At 40.2% G+C, this 19,746-nt stretch overlaps 2 protein-coding genes and 1 long non-coding RNA gene across 4 annotated transcripts in view; 2 read left to right on the forward strand and 1 right to left on the reverse strand.

Annotated features, from left to right (window-relative positions):
* The window catches only part of LOC131242744 (uncharacterized), a 34,318-nt gene extending 32,337 nt beyond the window's left edge, over positions 1 to 1,981 (forward strand). The window contains exons 11-12 of one of the 2 annotated variants that reach the window (XM_058241582.1): positions 1,369 to 1,447; positions 1,774 to 1,981. In XM_058241582.1, the coding sequence (XP_058097565.1) occupies positions 1,369 to 1,447; positions 1,774 to 1,871 (177 nt within the window). In that variant the 3' untranslated portion in view covers positions 1,872 to 1,981. Of the gene's footprint in view, positions 1 to 1,368; positions 1,448 to 1,773 lie in introns of those variants that run through there. The other variant, XR_009169711.1, reaches the window with a different exon arrangement.
* Positions 1,982 to 7,173: 5,192 nt separating this feature from the next.
* Positions 7,174 to 18,187, reverse strand: LOC131242746 (spliceosome-associated protein 49-like). Its single transcript, XM_058241584.1, has 4 exons — positions 17,886 to 18,187; positions 8,221 to 8,432; positions 7,826 to 8,015; positions 7,174 to 7,717 (listed from the first exon to the last, which is right to left on the reverse strand). Exons 1-4 carry the CDS (start codon positions 17,917 to 17,919, stop codon positions 7,620 to 7,622), a joined length of 534 nt encoding a protein of 177 aa, XP_058097567.1. The 5' UTR covers positions 17,920 to 18,187; the 3' UTR covers positions 7,174 to 7,619.
* LOC131242747 (uncharacterized) lies at positions 13,100 to 13,667 on the forward strand. Its single transcript, XR_009169712.1, has 2 exons — positions 13,100 to 13,176; positions 13,360 to 13,667. It is a non-coding gene; the product is annotated as an uncharacterized LOC131242747 (long non-coding RNA).
* Positions 18,188 to 19,746: the final 1,559 nt, after the last annotated feature.

Consider the following 19,746-nt stretch of genomic DNA (forward strand, 5'->3'; position numbering starts at 1 on the left):
TTGGGTAGGGTCTGTCTGAGCTCAACCTGATTGCTAAATGGCCCTAGAATCCAGGCTGGAGCCCGATTCATGACTTGAGATGAGATGACGAGGCCTGCTTCATTAGCTTACTCCTTAGCCCAGGCGTGGCCTGACTTGCCCCACTCATAAAAGTATTTTATTGGGAGGCTTGGACTGAAACCTTTTCTGATCCTTCGCACATCATTGCCACTAAAGCAACTGCATCTGCATGGTTGTTGAACACTCTTTCATTATTTATAGATAAACAAGTATATAGGCAGGAGGGTGGGCCACATCAGCCCTAGTTCAACCTACGCTTGACCTGTTTACTTAAGTTGCCCATGTTATTTGACCTGAAACCTGATAACCAGAATTTTATCTGACCATTGCGGTCCCTATTTTTCAGGCACCCCAACCTTAATCAATTGTTCCCTCCTTACCAGAGCCGCCTCTGGTCTTTGTTGCACATGACTGAACCATCTCAATCCGTTCTTCATCATTTTATCTCTTACTTGGATTACTCTAGGCTGCCTCTAGTGACGTCATTCTTAATTATGTCTTTCTAGTCTTTCCACACATTCCATCTCAATATCTTCGTCTTTCCAATCCTCAATCGCTGATTATGCTGAACAATCTGCCCCATATAGCATAGCTAGTTGAATGGCTCGTAAAAATTCCCCTTGAATTCCATAGTTGTGTGGCGACCATACGCCTTTTTTATTAGATAATGATGTGTGGCAACCATTCAACATGCTAGCGACATCTTAATTTTCATCCACTCAGCTTTTACTCTATTGATAACGTCCTCATCTATCTCCCCATCCTCTTGAATAATAAGTTGATGTTATATTTTTTGGGAAAAAAAAAAAAGAGGCTCTGAGGAATATCTGGGCCATCGGTTTTAACGAAAATAATTACTACCACTGAAGTTGCATTCCAAAATCCAAATACTATATTGGTTTTACAGCCTCTAGACAGTAGAGGCTTTGTCCAAACCTTCAATTTAGCATTTGCCTCCCAAGTTTCATTGATCAATATCACGCCATCTACAAACAACGTTCACCAAGGGACCTCCTTCAGGAACCTAGCAGTTAATTCATCCATAACAAGTGCAGAAATGTAAGTCCTTTATAGCGACCGCTGATGAAGATCCACTGCTACTGAGAACTCGTTAGTATCACTGCGAGTTCTCATTCTTGCGATGGCACCCTGATGTCTTTAATGATGCTGATGTAACCTCCTGGAATCCCTTTCCTCACCCTTGGTGCATTTTATATTTGTGTTGATCTGCTAGCTGTTGAGTCATCTTCTGCAACTCGTGTCTGGATACATCTTTCCTGATGCAACACACTCTCCATTCTTTTTCAGGACAAGTACATGCAAAATAGACTGGTAAGACTCGTATGCGTCTTCCTACAGAGCCTCATACGAAATAAGATAATCAATGGTAAGTACCTAAATACGTAATTTCCTACATATGCTATTCAGAAGTGGCGGGGATTCATGCACACGTACTCATGCTTGCATGAATGTTTGCATATGTTTCATGTATGTTATTACTCCTGTCCATCCATGTATGCCTATATGCATGCATGCTGCACCATTTTATGAGGTCCTGTAAGCTTTAATGGATACCCATGTGACTAACTGCTGTTATGTGGTGGTGGCTATGAAGAAATATATGCATGCATATGCACTGTGCGCATATATGAAGGTGTATGTAGGCATGCAGATACATGTTACTGATGCTGGTCAGTTTTTGTGGTTATGCAGTTCAAGACCTGTTCATCGAAGTCCAGGCCTTCTGCATTGAGTTCTCAAGGATTAGAGAAGCAGCTGGGTTATTCAGGCTCCTCAAAACGTTGGAATGAGTCCTGTGTGTGTGTGTGTGCGCGCGCGCGCGCGTGTTTGTGTGATCTTATTTTCTACCAGTCTATCACAGTTCCCTTCTTATCAATTAAAAAGTTCCTTTTTTTCTTTTCTTTTTTTTTTCTTTTTTTTTCACATGGTCCCTTCCATTTTTTATCAGATCAGTGGTTGCAGTGGTCATGGAGTTCCATGATGTTGCCGAAATTCTGTTCTGTATGAGTGGTACTTGCGTTTGGTGATCATGACTGTGATTTGCAAACCAATGGGCCATGTACCGAGGGTATTGAAATGCTAGCCATCCAATTATTGGCCTGGAAAATGGAAGTTCAGCTAAAACAGACGGTCCACATTGAAGTTGCAAAACTCATGACTGGTTGGAATTTCAGGCTGTAGCCTACCAACATGGTGGTCGGCCATGCGCGTCAGCGTGCATTAATTGAGGATGGATCTGGACAGAAGGTTAGCTAAAGGATATCGGAACGTGATGGTCAGGCATTAATGGCCCGCAAAAAAAAAAGGTGTGGCTGAAAACCGAATGGAGGTGCAGAACTCATGTCTGGTAGGAGTTAAATCACCCTGATTTTTGTTCCTTTAGCCCATCCACATGGTGGCTCTCACCAGATCAACGGTCCCAATCACCAAGCATGCAACTTCCTCTATTTTTATTATTTTTTTAGTAGTGATCCAGTGTTTAGTTCCTTATTCTGGTGCAAATTTCTGTCCAGCCCGGGCGGCCCACCTACTGTCATTAATAACTGCTGGATTGGTGGGACCACCTAGGACACTCATGGCCCCCATACCCTCCCCAATTGAGGGCATGCAAAAAGCAACGCAAGTGGTACAATCCATTTTGCGTGCCCTTGAAAGGATGGCTTCAAATCGACAGAGGCAATGGTGGTCTTCTGCCATTTGATGGACCACCATTATCTTAGGTGGTCCTGTTGTGTTAGATGAACGGCCCATCATCTTAGTGGTTCACTTGTGGTAGATGAAGTCTGATACCAGAATAAGGCACGAAGTGGCAATAGGTAGTGTTTGCCTGTTTGGCAATCAGCATGGTGCGTGCCTATGGATGACCTGCATCACACTGAAGGGACGATCTGAACCATTTGTAGGGTGTCCTTAAAATGGATGGTGAGCATGAAAGATGGTTAATGTCCAACCAACAGATAACGGTGAAAACTGATGACCGGGAATGGATCTGTCTGTTTGATGTGCTTTATAACTGTGGCCCAAGGTATTGGGCGACAAATATCCCTTGCTGATGGAGCTCATTTATGTCAATTCAGCTCATAAATTTTTTATTTTATCTCGACTTGTTTGGATCCTATGCATATTCATTGATGCCTCAGAGAGAGAGAGAGAGAGAGAGTGCATGTATACTTTTTCTCATTTTTATAAAAAATATGTTTTATTTTCATTTTTCCAGCAAAACATGGTTTGTAAAAGTAAAACTCTTTAGTCCCATACTGCTTGGAGAAAAGGCAAGAGGGGTTTATAAGTATTGCGTTCTTTAAAACACCGTGGATGGTGAGGCTGTGAAGATAACAGTTATGCGCTTTGCATGTAAGCCATTGCAAAATCAGGCATGGAAATGCGTATCTTTATTCTAAATAAACAAACATTTTCTCTGTGACTGCAAAACCATCAAAGTTTATTATATCATGGAAGCAATCTCATACCATCGAGAGAGGGGATGAATAATATAATATACTTTTAAGGAAAGCCATATCAGATATGTGCTTCATAGCCTGAAGTTTGTTTCCATTTAAGTTTCCCTATCCATATTTTCCACATCGTGATTTACTCTTCAATGAAGAATACAAGGATTGAGATCCTCTTTAGGTGTGATTCTAAATAGTTTGGTGTGGCCAGCCCGAGTTTTGAATCCAATTAATCTTTGAGATGTGCAGTGAACATTAGGGAGCACACCAGATGGGTGGAGTGGATGTCACACACACTAAACAGTGAGGCCCAGAGAGCTCGGATGTTGTAGCCACAGGTTGTAGAGGATTTACGTCCCAGATTATAAACCTGAGAATCACCCTCAACGTGCATGCACCACACAAAAAGGGTCAGACAATAAAGTTATGTATAAGAACACATCTCTTGTTTGGCAGATTTTTTGGTGAATCTGCCCGATAAGTGGGCCTACAGAGAGGGAGGGCGGGATAGGCTCCAACAACCTACTCACTGTCATCTTTCTTTCTCCGGGTTTTCTGAAACAACAGGGTCAGACAATAAAGTTATGTATAAGAACCCATCTCTTGTTTGGTTTTCCCTGACTAGAAACCATCTCGTGTGTGTGTGTGTGTGTGTGAGAGAGAGAGAGAGAGAGAGAGAGAGAGAGAGAGAGAGAGAGAGAGAGGATCGGCTATGCCGGGAAGTACACATGCAATTTGTGAAAGGAAAAATACAAAACAAAAGAAAAGAGAGTGAGGGAGGATTAGTGATGCTGGGAAGTAAGGTTCAATCCATTTTTCACACTTTTCTGACTTTAAATGTTATATACTTTGAGAAGGAAATGCTGGAAAAAATGGGTTCCGGGTGAAGTTAGAACTGCTTGTCAATGATTGCAGAGAGGAACATGACTTAATGTGTTGCAATCTGATGCATCGTTCATAGAATCACTGGGGTGTGCTATTGCACCTGCAAAGAGTATGAAAAAGAAGAAACCGGATGTAAAGGTCACCAGCCATGGTTGACACATCCTCATTTTTCTGTTTTCTGGCCCACGTAAGTTTTAGATTTACCTTGTTTTTAAGCTAACTTACTAACATGAGGAAATGCAGCAGATGTATGAAATAGGTGTCACAGTCATCACAGTGAGCCCTGCACAGCTTTTGCTGCATGAACTCCCTAATAGTCTGCTGATGGTGGCTACATGCAAATGCAAAGAGAGGTTGGAGTGAGCTCCTCACACAGTAGCAGAGAAGCAGATAAAATTCAACACAAAAAGGAGTTGCTGAGATCCAAGCTTGCTTTCTTTCGTAAGCGAGCAGACTTTCAAAGTTTCATAAATACCCCTTACCTTACCTACACTGAAAATCTCATTTGATGTCCTGTAAAATCTCAGAGGTTACAACTTCCTAAAACTAATTGCATGAAACAAAAATCTGTATGTACATTGCCTTATATACAGTAGAGGTGTACAAAGAAATTGGATGTCTTAATCCAAACCACCCAAATTGTGGCCCCCCAATCATCATAATCTAAGCCTTATCTGGACTAGCTGATGTCAAGCATTCATTAGAAAAGGATGCCAAACCTTAAAATGACACTGAAAGTCACTGAATAGATGATCATTTCTGATTGATTGACATTAAATGATGGGAGAATGAAAATAATGAATTCAATAGATAAATGTCAACAATGTCACAATGTTGAATATGTCAGCATAACATTGAACATATGCAGTTCGAGGTTTGTTAACCTACCATTTTCACTACATGCAAGTGGTCAACCTGATGAATGGAATGGCCTACTTTATTTGCCATGGCATGTTTACAAACAGGCACACTAAATGACTGGTTCAGATCTTGCACAGCAAGGATGGAAATTTGTCCATGGCCTTTTTTTGGGGTGAAAGGACCATCAATATGAGGTTTTGCTAAGGCCATACAGTTGTGTAGTCCTGCTCATCCACAAGCCAGCATACTTTGAAATATGGTATTTATGTACAAGATCTGAACTGTCCATGAGATGGACCACATTGCTGAGATCATCTGGCCCAAAAATCAGGCTCATTCATCCCTAGGGTGGGCAAGCGTATGAAACAAACAGACAGCATAACTGAATGTTTTAAGCATCCAAATGTTTTGTGCACCATGGCCCACCTTAGGGGTGAACCAACCTGATTTTTTTAGCCAGATGATCTGAACAGTCTGCAGCATGCCATGGGAAGCCTGGATCTTGCACACATGCAATATTGTCCTAGGCTATTTCATCAGGAGGCACCACCATCCCCTCGCTTGAGAAGCACAACATGCTCTTCGTTTTTCAGACTCCGTTTTCCTTGTAAATGTATTCGTCCATCTGGTACCTGAACTGTCCTGATTTTTAGGCCAGGCCACTGCTCCATATGATGACAGGCAAGGATATCATGCTGTAATGCCTCTTCAATCCCTCATCATCATATATAACCTTAGAATCTCTCTATATTTTCTAGACCCTACCAATGCAAACAGCAAATTTACTGCAATAGTATGATACCATAAGCTCGGAACATGCATATCATACTTGGGCAATTTCTTCTACATTCACAAGCTTAATCTTTCAAATCCGAACAATGGTACAAGATCTTAGTTTGGTGTCTAGGACAAGATCCTTGTTTGCATGTAAAGGTGTAAAAGAATAGGTACCTAAAGTTACTTTAAGTTTGCCCAAATATAGTTAATAAAACAGCTTCATAGGATAAACAATCATATTTTTCCTTTTTCCTTTTTTTCCAAAGACAAGACCATATAAATATTGCCACAACTTCAAAAATGCCACTAGGTGGTGTGCACGTCCCACCATTTAAGATGGTCAGCAAGAATCTCAAGGCATTTCAAAGGGGGATGCATGTGTTAAGATGCATGGTAATTACCATATATTCAAGCAATGTGGGGCCCCACCCATGATGTGAATGCAGAATCCAAACCTAGGTATCCAGTGCACCTATTCACGGTCGCTTTAAACCCTGAGAATCATACCTATCAAATAACTCGGTCGGACACACCATAGGGAGCAATGTACAATCACACCAAAAACATTTATATTTACTTGTCATGGCCCACTGAAATGTCGTAATGGCTTGGGTACCAGTGCATCCGTTCATCCTGGTGGGTGTACCTGATGACTGGGCTGGATAACATACATACAACATGGTGGACCCCACATTCTCTGGAAGTTTCTATGGTGGACGTCTCTCCACCCAATGCCCCCCATTGTTCCCTTTGGTGTGGCCAACCTGAGATGAGGATAAGCAGGAATTTGGAATCTATGGCTTATATTAGAGTTCATTCACTGGACGGTTTGGGTGGAACTCACACACCAGTGGGCCCCAGACAGCAATGTATACACGCCTGAACAAGTGATCATTCCTAGTTTAAAATGGGAATATTCAAAAAGCTAATTTTGAAATGCAGGTCCCCCTATAAATGGGAGCTAGTAAATGAAGAAGAAAAAAATAATCATAAGCTGTCTCCATGGTATCTTATGGTTGTCAGTACTGACAAGCCACCAATGACCTAACCTCCAGAAGCCACCTTTCTAACAAAAAGAAGAAAACAATGAAACAGGCAAGCCCAAGCATGGAAAACAAGAGCTGAAAAGTCATAACAACTTACAACCATCATCCCTACAGACAGACATAACCAAACTAACACAAAGTTGCCACTACGCTATCGTGAATCAGTTTGTACATGATTACATGTTATAGGGAGAAAGCAAAGCGCCCTAAAGCTGTACAGGATCGAAGGAAAGCAAAAGCAGCCCAATACAGAGTGTGATGTAATCAACTAACCCAAACAAACTAATCCAACAGCTGATTTTACTTGCTAAAACTAACTAGCTAAGAGGCCCTTCCTAGGTGACTGCCACTGCTTCCATCCTCCCACCCCAAGAGTACTACAAGTTGAGTCACAGAGGAAGTATACAAATCTAGCAATACATACAGATGAGCTAAGAGATACATCACCCAGCAGAGATTACTAGGAGAAGTTGCAACTGGCTTTCCAGAAATATTGATTGCTTGGCTTGGATAAGTCTCAAACACTATCCAGTGTTCCCCCGTAAAAGTGACTACTATAATTGAAATTGTTGAGAACTGATCTATATCCAGTTCTTACTAGTCCAGTAGGAGGTGCTGTGTACATAAAAGAAAAAGTTACAAAGAAGAAATTAAAAAATAAATAAAGGAAGGACTTGACAGTGCTTAGTAATATGTGGAATGAGTTTGAAGCAACCGAATCACCTTCTGGAAAATTAGGAGGCGCTGATTGGGAGTATGCTGAAAACCTACAGGGTGTCAACAACAGAGCTGCCTGTTGGTAATTTTCAGTATTTGCAAGTTGAGTTGGCAGTGATCCCAGGTTAGGAGGGAAGTTTGACGCATGCATTGTAGTAGTGACTGTGTTTTTAGAGGGCTTGTCTTGCCCAGAAATCTGTACAAAATTCAAACATGGCGAGGAAAGTGAATCCCAAGTCCACAATCACAGTGATGATCTCCAAGCATTGCAGAATCAATCATAAAAACTAGGTAGAATGTCATAATGACTAATGACTCTGGCCATCCAACATTGAAGGCATCAGCCTGAGTAGAGAACTAAAAGAAAGAGATTTACAAGGCATGAAGAAACAAACACGCACCGCAAATTTCAGTGTTCTACTGTAAAGAGAGATGAGGCCAGAGAAAAGCATGACAGCATAATCTGCAATCTCTTTGGATTCATATTCTGCAAATGCAAAGCCCTTAGGACAGATGGTTTCCTTATCTCGAGGTATATGCAAGTCTAGAATTCTGCCTGCCTGAACTAGAATCTCATACAAGACTCTATCGTTCACCTTCTCATCCAAGTTACCTATGATCAGTATGATTAAATAGATAATCAGAAAGTGTTTGCAAAAAGTGTAGTCAAAGGAACTCGCATGGTCCAGAAAAGCAGATAGTAAGAGTCCCGTGAAGGACAGGAGAACAGCACAACATGAAAAGTTACAACGGTCATAATGATAATCACAAAGAATGCAAATGGACGCAAGGTGCCCTCAAAGAATTGGCACTTCGTGCAAGAGAAAAAACATCAGGACATGCACAGCCTCAAATCCACTACACCCTGTACTAAATCAGTGTCACAAGAATCGCAGAAGAAGCTCATTATTAGGTGATTGGGCTAGACATATTATAAAGAGTATCATAACAAATTGGTGAAGATATAAAATGGAACCATGATACAAACATGAGACTTCGCAAAATCGCGAAGAGGCCCAATCGTGATAGCTATCCTTAGATTAAGCACATATATAAGTGCTTCTAACACTGCAGAGCAAGAAAATTAGTAAAATGAAATGAACAACAAAACTTATAGTGAATAAAGTTAGTCAATCGTCGATGGCAAAAGTCCTTATGGCTATATAGGTGAAGCCCTACGCTTAGGGGTGTACACGAACCGAGCTAGCTCGGTTAGCTCGCTCGACTCGACTCGAAAAAGCTCGATTCGACTCAGTTCGAAGCTGAGTTCGAGCCGAGTCGAGTTGATTTTTTGAGCTCGAAAATGAGTTCGAGCCGAGTTCGAGCAGGCCCCAGCTCGACTCGATTCGGATCGAATCCAGCTCGAATCGAACTCAGATCGAACCAGTTTGGTGACTTGGTTACTTTGCCATTGATGTTGCTCACCGACTGTTTGATAAAATGACTCAACGAAATGTGGCTGGTGGCAAAGAAGGTTTGGCTGGTGGCAAGCAAGGTATGTACATTAAACAAATACCTTTTTTTTTTTTTGGGTTTTTATGTTACTTAAAAGGTGTTTTATCAAACACCTGTAAAACCATTGCCTCTGTTTGTAAAACAGTGGGTTTTTGAAGTTGCAGTTTAGGTGTTTGTGGAAATGCCTCAATGGCGAACTGGGCTCCATCTTGGCTCGAACTCAGCCCGAGCTGGCCCGAGCTGCTGACCGAACCATATATATATATATATATATATATATATATATATATATATATATATATATATATATATATATATATATATAAAGACAGCCAAACAGGCCGAAACAAAACTATGGCAAGCCGTAGCAGGCCAAGAAACAACACCCAAAAATCAGGGGGGCCCACTCCCGAATATACATTTTATTTTTAGCCTTTCTATGTTCCCCTGGCTCTATGTTACCCCTTGTTGGGTAATGAGGTTGTTTGGACTCCACCGTACTGCAGGAACCTATCGGAAGAAGAGGAATCTGATTTTTTCTCTCCTGTGTCGGCTAAGTGGCGTGCAGCGCTAAGGATTCGCTGGTCTGGCTGAAAGAGAAGTCAGGGAGATTCTTGGTGCGCTCTATGGGTTGTTATGTGGGCATCCATCTCGACGGGGCAAGGGGCACACATCTTTTGTGTGGCATTATGGGGTCCCTCCTAAGGTTGCTGCATTGGCCTAGCTGATTGGCAGGAGCAAAGTGCTCACGATGGATAACCTTCGCAAGAGGAATATGATCGTGATCAATGCTTGTTTTCTATGCTTAAGAGATGAAGAGTCAGCTAATCATTTGTTTATGCATTGCCCCTTCTCTAGGGAACTTTAGAAAAGATTTTTTTGGGACTTTTGGGATTCCTTAGGTGATGCCCGAGTCAATTGAGAGTCTCTCTCTCTCTCTCTCTCTCTCTCTCTCTCTCTCGTGGCATGGGGGAGGGGTTGGAAGAAACGACCTAAGATCTGGAGGTTGGCGTTGCTACCAGGTCTTTGGGCAATATGAGGGAGTGAAATGATCAGTGTTTTCGCAATTGTAGTTAGTAGGGGAGGTTTTCCGGTGGGGAAAAAGAGATGTAATAGATTGGGTCTTTTGTTCGAGGGGAGGGGGAGAGAGTGCTCTTCCTTCTCTATCCTAGGCTTCTTTGTAGCTTTATTCTTTGGCTGTTTTGACCCTTTACAATAAAAGCGCACCTTTTAAAAAAAGAGTTATTTACAAAAACCTGCCCACCTTTTGGTCTATTTTTGAATACACACCTACTTTCGGCGTATTTTGAGGAGGCCACATATCTTTCGAGCGCCATTATTGTGTTACCGCCTGCCGTCTATGACCATGTAATACACATACGATGTGTGGGGGAAATCAGGCTTTTTATGATCCTATCCTCCTCTCTCGAATCGTCTTGGTGACGCTGCCCCCCGACCAAGTTTCTCATCTCATATCTCTCTCTCTCTCTCTCTCTCTCTCTCTCTCTCCTCAGAGCTCGGAAACCCGAGTGGAGATCCTACTCTCGATCTCTCATCTCAACTCTCTCGATTTGTCTCATCACAACTTAAAAACCCGATTGGAGCTCCAAACACTCGACATCCCTGAAACTCCCCTCTCTCTCTTCCTCTCACCTCGAAAGGCAAAAACCCTAACCCATGTGGTTGTAATGGCGTGAAGCGTGAATATTTATAGAGTCGGTTTGTACCTATAGGGTCCATGGGCTTTTGAGCACTAGAAACATCTATTGTTTTTTAGACTTGCAATTTTTTACTATGCTTGCAATTGCATGGGCCCTTTGGACATTTCCATTACTTTACTGCATAATGTGTCAGATGTATGGGACACAATGACCCAACCATGCACTGACAAAATGAAGGTCGGCCCTTTACACACATACAAAAAAAAAGAAGAAAAAACTAAACTTATTCGAATTTGGAGATTATGGTACCTTAACCCATTTTGAATTTAGGAATTTTGGTACCTTAATCCCATTTCGAATTTGGGAGTTTTTGAATTTTGAGATTTTGGTACCCTAATCCCAAATCAAATTTAGGAGTTTTGAAACTGGAGATTTTGGTACCCTACTCCCACTTTGAATTTGGAGATTTTGATACCCTAATCCCAAATCGAATTTGGGGGTTTTGAAATTGGAGATTTTGGTACTCTACTCCCACTTTGAATTTGGGGATTATGGTACCCTAATCCCATTACGAATTTGGGGGTTTTGAAATTAGGGATTTTGGGGACTATGATACACCGGTCTGCTTCTAGTAACTAATATGTGGTTTGATAGTTCGAATTGGAGATTTTGGTACCCTACTCCCACTTTGAATTTGGGGATTATGGTACCCTAACCCCATTACGAATTTGAGGATTTTGAAATTAGGGATTTTGGGGACTATGATACCCTGGTTTGCTTCTAGTAACTGATATGTGGTCTGATAGTTTAAATTGGAAATTTTGGTACCCTACTCCCACTTCAAATTTGGGGATCTTGATACCTTAATCCCAAATCGAATTTGTGGGTTTTGAAATTGGAGATTTTGGCGCCCTATTCCCACTTTGAATTTGGGGATTATGGTACCCTAATTCCATTACGAATTTGGAGGTTTTGAAATTAGGGATTTTGGGGACTATGATACCCTGGTCTGCTTCTGGTAATTGATATGTGGTCTGATAGTTCCTACTTTAAATGTGTAACTGATATCTGGTTTTGAAATTGGGGATTTTGGAATTTATAATACCCTAATTCGCTTCTTGTGACTGATTTTGGTCCAATGCTTCTTGCTTTAAATGTGTACAGATGTAACTCTATGCATTCCATTGGTATATGTATGACATACATATCTGCTTCTTATAACTGATATTTGGTGTGCAATCCATGTCTGTTTCTTGTAATTGATCTCTGATTTGATGATTCCTACTTGAAATGTGTACAATTTTAGGTGTATGCACTCTATTGGTTTCTTGCATCTGTATACAGTGCATATCTGCCTCTTGTAACTGATACCAGGTATGCAGTCCGTATCTGTTTGGACCATTTGATTGTTTAGATTTGTATGTTTGTTGATTTCAGGTTTGACTTCTCATTTTAGGATTGGGTGTTGATTTTAGATTTGTATGGTTGCTGGTTTCAGGTTTAAGGTTTACATATGTCTGTTCAAATTTAGATTTGTTTAGCTGCTCATTTCATAACTTAGGTTCAATTTTAAATTTGTTTGTCTGCTCATTTCATGATTCAGGTTCAGTTTTACATTTGTTTAGCCGCTCATTTCATGATTCAAGTTCAGTTTTAAATTTGCTTGGCTGCTCATTTCATGATTCAGGTTCAGTTTTAAATTTGCTTAACTACTCATTTCAAGTTTCAGCTTGTGTTTAGATTTGTATGGCTACTGGATTCAGGTTTGAGGTTTACATGTCTGTTCAATTTTGGATTTGTTTGATGACTTATTTCAGGTTTTGGTTTGTGTTTAGATTTGTATGACTGCTAGCATTAGGTTTGAGATTTACATATGACCGTTCAGATTTGTATGGCTGCTAGCATTAGGTTTGAGATTTACATATGACTGTTTAGATTTAGATTTCTTTGGCTGCTCATTTCATGATTTAGGTTCAATTTTAGATTTGTATGTTGTTGGTTTCAGGTTTGGATGTTAATGATTTGTTTGAATGCTCATTTTAGGTTTTGGTTTGTCTCATCATACATACTTGAAATGATTGTTTGGTTGTTCATTACAAGTTTCACGTTTACATACGTATGCTCGATTTTCGATTTTTTCAGCTGCTCACTTCAAGTTTCGGTTTGTAACATCTTACAGGATTGAGTCGATTGTTTGGTCAGGCCTGCTCATTTCAAGTTTCAGTTTGTAACATCTTACAGGTTTGAGCCGATTGTTTGGCTATTCATTTTGCCTGCTCATTTCAAGTTTCAGTTTGTAACATCTTACAGGTTTGAGCTGATTGTTTGGCTATTCATTTTGCCTGCTCATTTTAGGTTTCAACTTCTAACATCTTACAGGTTTGAGTCGATTGTTTGACTGTTCATTGTGCCTGCTCATTTTAGGTTTCGATTTAGCTCGATTGTTTGGTGATCATCACAGGTTTCAGGTATACATATGCATGTTCAGTTTTATATTTGTTTAGTTGCTCATTTCAGGATGGGAGTTTATAAGCATTTTTTTTTCTTTTCTATGACAAGTTGTACGAGCCGAGCGAAAACCAAAATTTCTTCAATTTCCTATTGTTGTACATTATGTAATCAGTAGCAAAATAAGTTGTACTTTTTTTTTTTTTGGTTCTTGATTACCTTCCCAACAACTACTTTCGGATGCATTTATTTTTGTTATCAATATGAAGTGTTTTCTTGATGTATATTGACGTGTGAACTACTATTGTGTGGATCACACCGTTATGTACTTGCATGATCTTAGTCAGCCATCTGTTTTTGCATCTCATATTAGGCCCTTATGTAGAAAATCAGCCACATCAGAGCGAGACATGGTTTGCAACATCCAAACAAGCCCCTGCCCTTTTGGTGGGACCACATGCATGTGTGTGATCTAAGCCACCCATCTACTTTGGCAGCTCATATTATGGCCTTACGCAAAAAATCAGCCAAATCTAAGCCAGATGCGACCCACAATAAGAAAACCAACTCTGGATGATGAACATCGTTGAAACCTTCCTAAGACCCAGGTGATCGTCTGTGAGATGGCCTAACAAAAAAAAGAAAAAGGGACAGCGTGGATCACTTTGTATGCTAAAGGTGAACCCAAAAAAACTTTGACGAAAGCGAACCCCAAAAATTGGGGTCCAACCGTGAATATGACTGGCAGCAGGGGCAAAATGGTCTTTTGGATACCTACGGCACCTATCCGTCAGGAATCATTAGTCAAAGTCAAACAGGTTGCCTTTTCATCGTATTTTTAAATGGCAAGCGGGTTTTTTTAGGTGTTTTTATATCGGGTGTGTATTCGAAAATAGACCAAAAGGTAGGCAGGTTTTCGTAAATAACTCTTAAAAAATTATTTTTTTGAAATTCATTACTAGCAAATAAAAACATAATCGGTCTGCAAAAATTAAAGTATTTCCTTACAAATAAATGTAAATGGTATCTACATATTAAAAGATGAAGAAAAACAAAGAATTACCAATATTAAATCTATCAATGTCAATGGAGCTTCTGTTGAAATCTGGTAGAGTGCAGTTCGTTGGTAGACTTCTACAAGAAACTCTACTACTCCCCTGAAAATCAGTAAAGTTATGGTTTGATCACATAAGTGATGAAGAGGCTCACTAGAGCAGGGGGCAAATGCTAAAAGTGGAGGTTTGGAGGAATGCTTAAAGAGTTGGAGACCTAAAAATTAGCAAGAACCAAAGAGCAGTATGAGGATGTAACTTTAGTAGGAACAGCTTTATTTCAAATTGATAGCTAAGAGATTCTCAGAACAACCTATTTCATTACCATGGTTCTGTTATTCAAAAAAATGGGAAATCAATAATGATGTCTCTGCCATAGAGTGCTCGCCAATTAGAAGGTAGCATGAGCAGACATAGAGTGTTGCAAAGATGAGGACTAAGCACCGAACGCATTCAATCCAGTGATGTTGATGGAGCCCATGCTGAAAATATGGCGGCAATTCCACAAAAAGAAAGATCTGGTGGGACTAGTTTGGTGGTGAACTTCTACAAGAACCTCTACTGTAAATATTGGAGACCTCAAGGCTGAATGACCTATATTTTGATCATGATGAGGAAACTGAATAGAGGGGGCAAATGCTAAATTGGAAATTTGGAGGAAGGCTCTAGAGTCTAGAAACTTAGAAATTAGCAAAACCAAGACAGGTGTTTAGAAATTAGCAAACCTTTAGTAGGAACATTTGTAGAGAGGGGCTTTAGGTAACATAGTGTCATGTGGACTGAGCCGTGATGATCCTCTTTCCCCCATCTTTTTGAGAAGCAATCCTTTTTCCCCAAGAAATTCTGTATACTGTGGTGGAAGAAGCCATGGTAGAATGATTGACGAGGCAAGCTCAGAAAGGATTAGAAGGATCCTTTGTGCAGTGTGTGATTTTTGTGTCTAGTTTGCCCTTTTTGTCAAGTGGTCTTAGCTATGAACATTCTTGTTCAATAGTGCATTCTATGAGCAGGGAGACCAAGTGGTTTGGAATCAAAGGAAATCAGATAGGCAATGATAATTGTTTTTTAGCTAAGCCTTTTGGTATCCTGGAAGACACTTTCATCCCTAGTAAGGCTAGGACAAACACGCTTGGTCCTTGGAATGTACAAAAGGTTTCTCCATTTGATCTTTTTAGGCTTACGTAGGGACGGTGTAACCTACAGCTTCAATTTGGAGAATCTAGGGGTCCCAAATGCTGGTTCCTTATATTGGGTGGCAGGATTTGGTAAGATGCTTACTTTAGATCAACTCTATAGAAAGCTGAAGATGATTTCCTGGTAATTTTATTATGATATCAAGGTATGGGGAACCACTAGACCACATCTTTCTTCATTGCCAATTTTCCTATGAGCTGTTTTGAACTGGGTTTTTTTTCCACATTTGGTGTTGCTTGGGCTCTGTTCGCTCCTTATGGAAGCTTGGAAGTTTGGCTTTCATAATCATAGTGGACACTTTGCATAGCTTTGAGGTTGTGATGCAGTTGACTTGGAAAGAGTGTGATGCGGACACAAGTGCATTCAAGGTGTACCAACGAAGAAAGCGCCAACCACAAGTATCGTCCTTGTAGATAGGCGACTATTGAGGAGCTGAAGACCTTTCACATGTGATTGGACATATAGAAGACTCCACTCAGGGAAGACACCCATGGTTATAGTGATGGCCCGATCCATTGCATGTTTCCTTTATGGTTTTCTCAGTTATGATGATTACTGTTAGAATTTTAGATCATTTATTCTTTTTATTTTCGCTGTTTAATTATCTCCATGAGCATGCATCATAATTAGGGCTATCCTGCGTCAGAGTGCATTAATATAAGGGTGAGTAGCAAGAAGGTAAGAAGGATTATCCCTCAAGAAGAAGAAGAAGGCAAGAGGGAGGCCGAAGGGTGAATATGATGGTCTTTAGTGTGTAAGGAAAACACTTCTATATGATGATCTTAAAGGGAACTGGTTGAAAAAGCGCTCAAAGATATGAAGAGAACTTGCATGCATACAAGGTAGCATCCTCTTTACCTTGGGATGTCAGAACTAAAATTCAATGGTAGCTTGAATGGAAATGGCCTTCTAGTGGTATCAACTGGGACGAATAGGGCATTATTTGGCAGGTTTGATTACGTCTTATAAGTCCAATGAAGCAAATCTCTCTTTGTATAGGTGTTCAGGAGCTCTTCCGAGTCTCCACAAGGTCAACAGTTGTAGAAGGCAGTTCCCCCAATGCTGTGAGCATTGAGCAAGCCCTCGAGAGGATTACCCTTGGAGAAACTAGATAATTGGATTGGGAATGCCGCATCTCAGCAGCACTTGTCCTATTAATTTCGACCACATTCTTAGGGGCAGCAATTAATAGCTAGATATGTTAGTGTAAGAGTGTTCTTATACTAGGGCTAAAATGTGAGGACACCTTCCTGATATCTTAACTACAAGTTTCTTCACCTCTCTTTCATAAAATGCTGTCTTATCGAGAAAGAAAATGAAAGAAAACTAAAAGAAGCAGCAACCTAATAAAAAGAAGAACAAGAAAAAAGATGGCAGTGAAGATCATGACCATTTATAGGGCAAGCCCACCATGAACACATCATCAAAAGCAAAGTTTAAAGCAACATCCAAAACTGGTATATATCTCGCTTGATATGAACCAGTTTCACCCGTAAACAATATGGCTGTATTGGCATGAAACAGCCCAATGCAGAGGTGATACGGTATGAACGATGCAATACCCAATACACGATACACCAGTTTAAATTCTGAGCAGAAGGCGAGCACATGTACGCTGCTAGATTCCATGCTCAAACACTGATCCCCTAAACTAAATTGAAAGAAGAGAGAGAGAGAGAGAGAGAGAGAGAGAGAGAGAGGCGCTAGCTCGAGCCGAGCTTGAGCTCGATCTTTCAAGCCGAGTTTGAGTTTGAGTTTAGCTTTTATAGTTTTTAATATACATAATATATAATATATAATATATAATTTATTTAAATATATAAATATATACAAAATATTTATACTAAGTGAACCCAATCCGAGTAGAACCGAGCTTTTCCGATTCGTATCGAGTCGAGTCGAGCGAGTTAACCGAGCTAACTCGTTTCGTGTACAGCTGTTATTATTTATTAAATCAGAAGAACTACATTTGAGCTATCAGGGGAAAAAAAAAAGAAGAAGAAGAAGAAAAGAAAGAAATTGCGATATTTCACCGAAATAGACGAACAGATGGAAGAAAATTTTCAAACAGAAATCATTTAATTCGGACTAATCGATCATTTCGCCAATTTTCCCTCGTTTCCAAACCAGATCCAGTCAAAGTATCAATTAAAACCCAGAAAAAATAAAATCAACCTGAAATTTCGCCATTTCTACCCAATCTATGTCGAGATTTAATAAAAAATAAAAAAAATGCTGAAAAAAAACCAAACTAACCTATATAAACCGTGCAACCTGTATTCGCCGGCATGATCCTAAAATGGAGCGAAAATTCGAGGAGAAATCAAGCCCTGATTGCAAAGCAAGAAAAATCGACGAATGATCGGATCGCGGAGATCGAATAAACCCTAGATATGAAACGAGAGGAAAGAAACCCTAGAAAACCTAACGCCCTTTTGAAGAAATCGAGGGTGTTTTCGTCATTTGCGCCAATCGCCCATTAGAGCCAGTTGCCTTCCGATTGGTTTTCGTGGGGCGGGAGAGCACTAGGTGCGCCCCACGCGGGCGTGGCTTCGGTGGATCCAAGTGATGGATCCCTGACATGATGCCAAAAAATGAAGCTGATCCAAATGTGCACAATAATACAGGAAACAGTAATAATCGACCGTTAAAAACTTTTCTCGAGCCACAGAAGTTTTGGAACAACGTTATATTTGTGTGGTCTCTTTGTTCAGGTCTTTGTGTGACCTTGTCAAGAGGTTGGAAGACGCGGATTTCCTGCCTAAGCCTTTCGTACGATGTTGGGTGGGGGCCACTGTGATGTTTGTGAGAAATCCACCCTGTCCATTCATATTGTGATATCGTCTAACAAAAAAGATTGAGGTCTATCCATCACTCTAGTAGGCCACATGAGAGGAAACAGTGGGAATCTAGTGAGCGTTGAAGCACTCTTGTGGTCATGAAAGTTTTCAATCCCATAGACAATTTGGACAACATATAAACATCAAGGTGAAGCTAAGAAAGGTAAATAAACATTTCAGTGACCCCACTAAGTTCTCAAGCTGTTTGGCTAATGTTATTAAGTTGTATTAAATGGGATTGTATCACGGAAGGAGTGTGAGATGAGATTAAAATTAACTTTGCAGGCTTTGAAAAATGAGCTTGTGTTGGAAAGTGTGAGATGAGATTACTAATCTCAAGAATAATGGATTACTAATTATTACTCATGGTAAGGAAGAACGAAAAAGCTTGGAATTACATTAAATGGAATTGCGTTGGATCTCCTGCCAATTTCACTCAATGTTAGCAAGTTGTGTAGGTCCTACTATGATGTGTGGCCTATATCCACACCGTCCACCCATTTATCGAGATTATTTTAAAGCATGGGCCAAAAAATCAAGTAAATCTAAAGCTCAAGTGGACCCAACCATATAAAGCAACAAGGATTGAATACTTACCATTGAAAACTTTCTTGGGGCCACATAAGTTTTGGATCTATCTCATTTTTAGGCCCATGCCATAAAATGATGTTACAAAACAAATGAACGGTTTAGATATAACACATGTGCTATTTTCAGTAATTTCAAATGATGATGGGCATATCCATTCAATGTACCACCATATTATCAACAAAGCATGGCATTAATCTTCTCCCATGGCAACATGAGACTATCCCTGTCATGGGTAGTAATTATGTTTTCTAATCCTACCGCCCAATAAGGCCCTTATACTGAGGAAAAAAATCGAGACCCTCGTGTCTGGGCGGTGGGATTAGAAGGGATTAGATGGGAACCATGGCAGGGATTGTGCCATATGGCCACTGGATAAGATTAATACCATGCTTTGTTGGTAATATGGTGGTACATTGAATGAATATACCCACCATCATTTGAAATTATTGAGAATAACACACATGTGTTATATTTAAAACGGTCATTTATTTTGTAACATCATTTTATGGCATGAGCCTAAAAATGAGGTAGATCCAAAACTTATGTGGCCATAAAGAAGTTTTCAACGGTAAGTATTCAATCCCTGTTGCTTTCTATGGTGGGGTCCACTTGAGATTTAGATTTACCTGATTTTTTAGCCCATACTCTAAAATAATCTCAAAAAATGGGTGAACGGTGTGGATATA

This window comes from Magnolia sinica, chromosome 4, assembly GCF_029962835.1.
Source record: "Magnolia sinica isolate HGM2019 chromosome 4, MsV1, whole genome shotgun sequence".
NCBI lineage: Eukaryota > Viridiplantae > Streptophyta > Magnoliopsida > Magnoliales > Magnoliaceae > Magnolia > Magnolia sinica.

What these genes read in the sequence shown, in the direction of transcription:
- LOC131242746 (XM_058241584.1), bottom strand. Translation starts at nt 17,919, where the DNA reads ATGCCGGCGAATACAGGTTGCACGGTTTATATAG. An exon ending in AGGTTGCACGGTTTATATAG is followed by an intron (nt 8,433 to 17,885) that starts GTTAGTTTGGTT and finishes TACTGATCATAG; the next exon opens with GTAACTTGGATGAGAAGGTG. An exon ending in GCCTCCTAATTTTCCAGAAG is followed by an intron (nt 7,718 to 7,825) that starts GTGATTCGGTTG and finishes TTATGTACACAG; the next exon opens with CACCTCCTACTGGACTAGTA.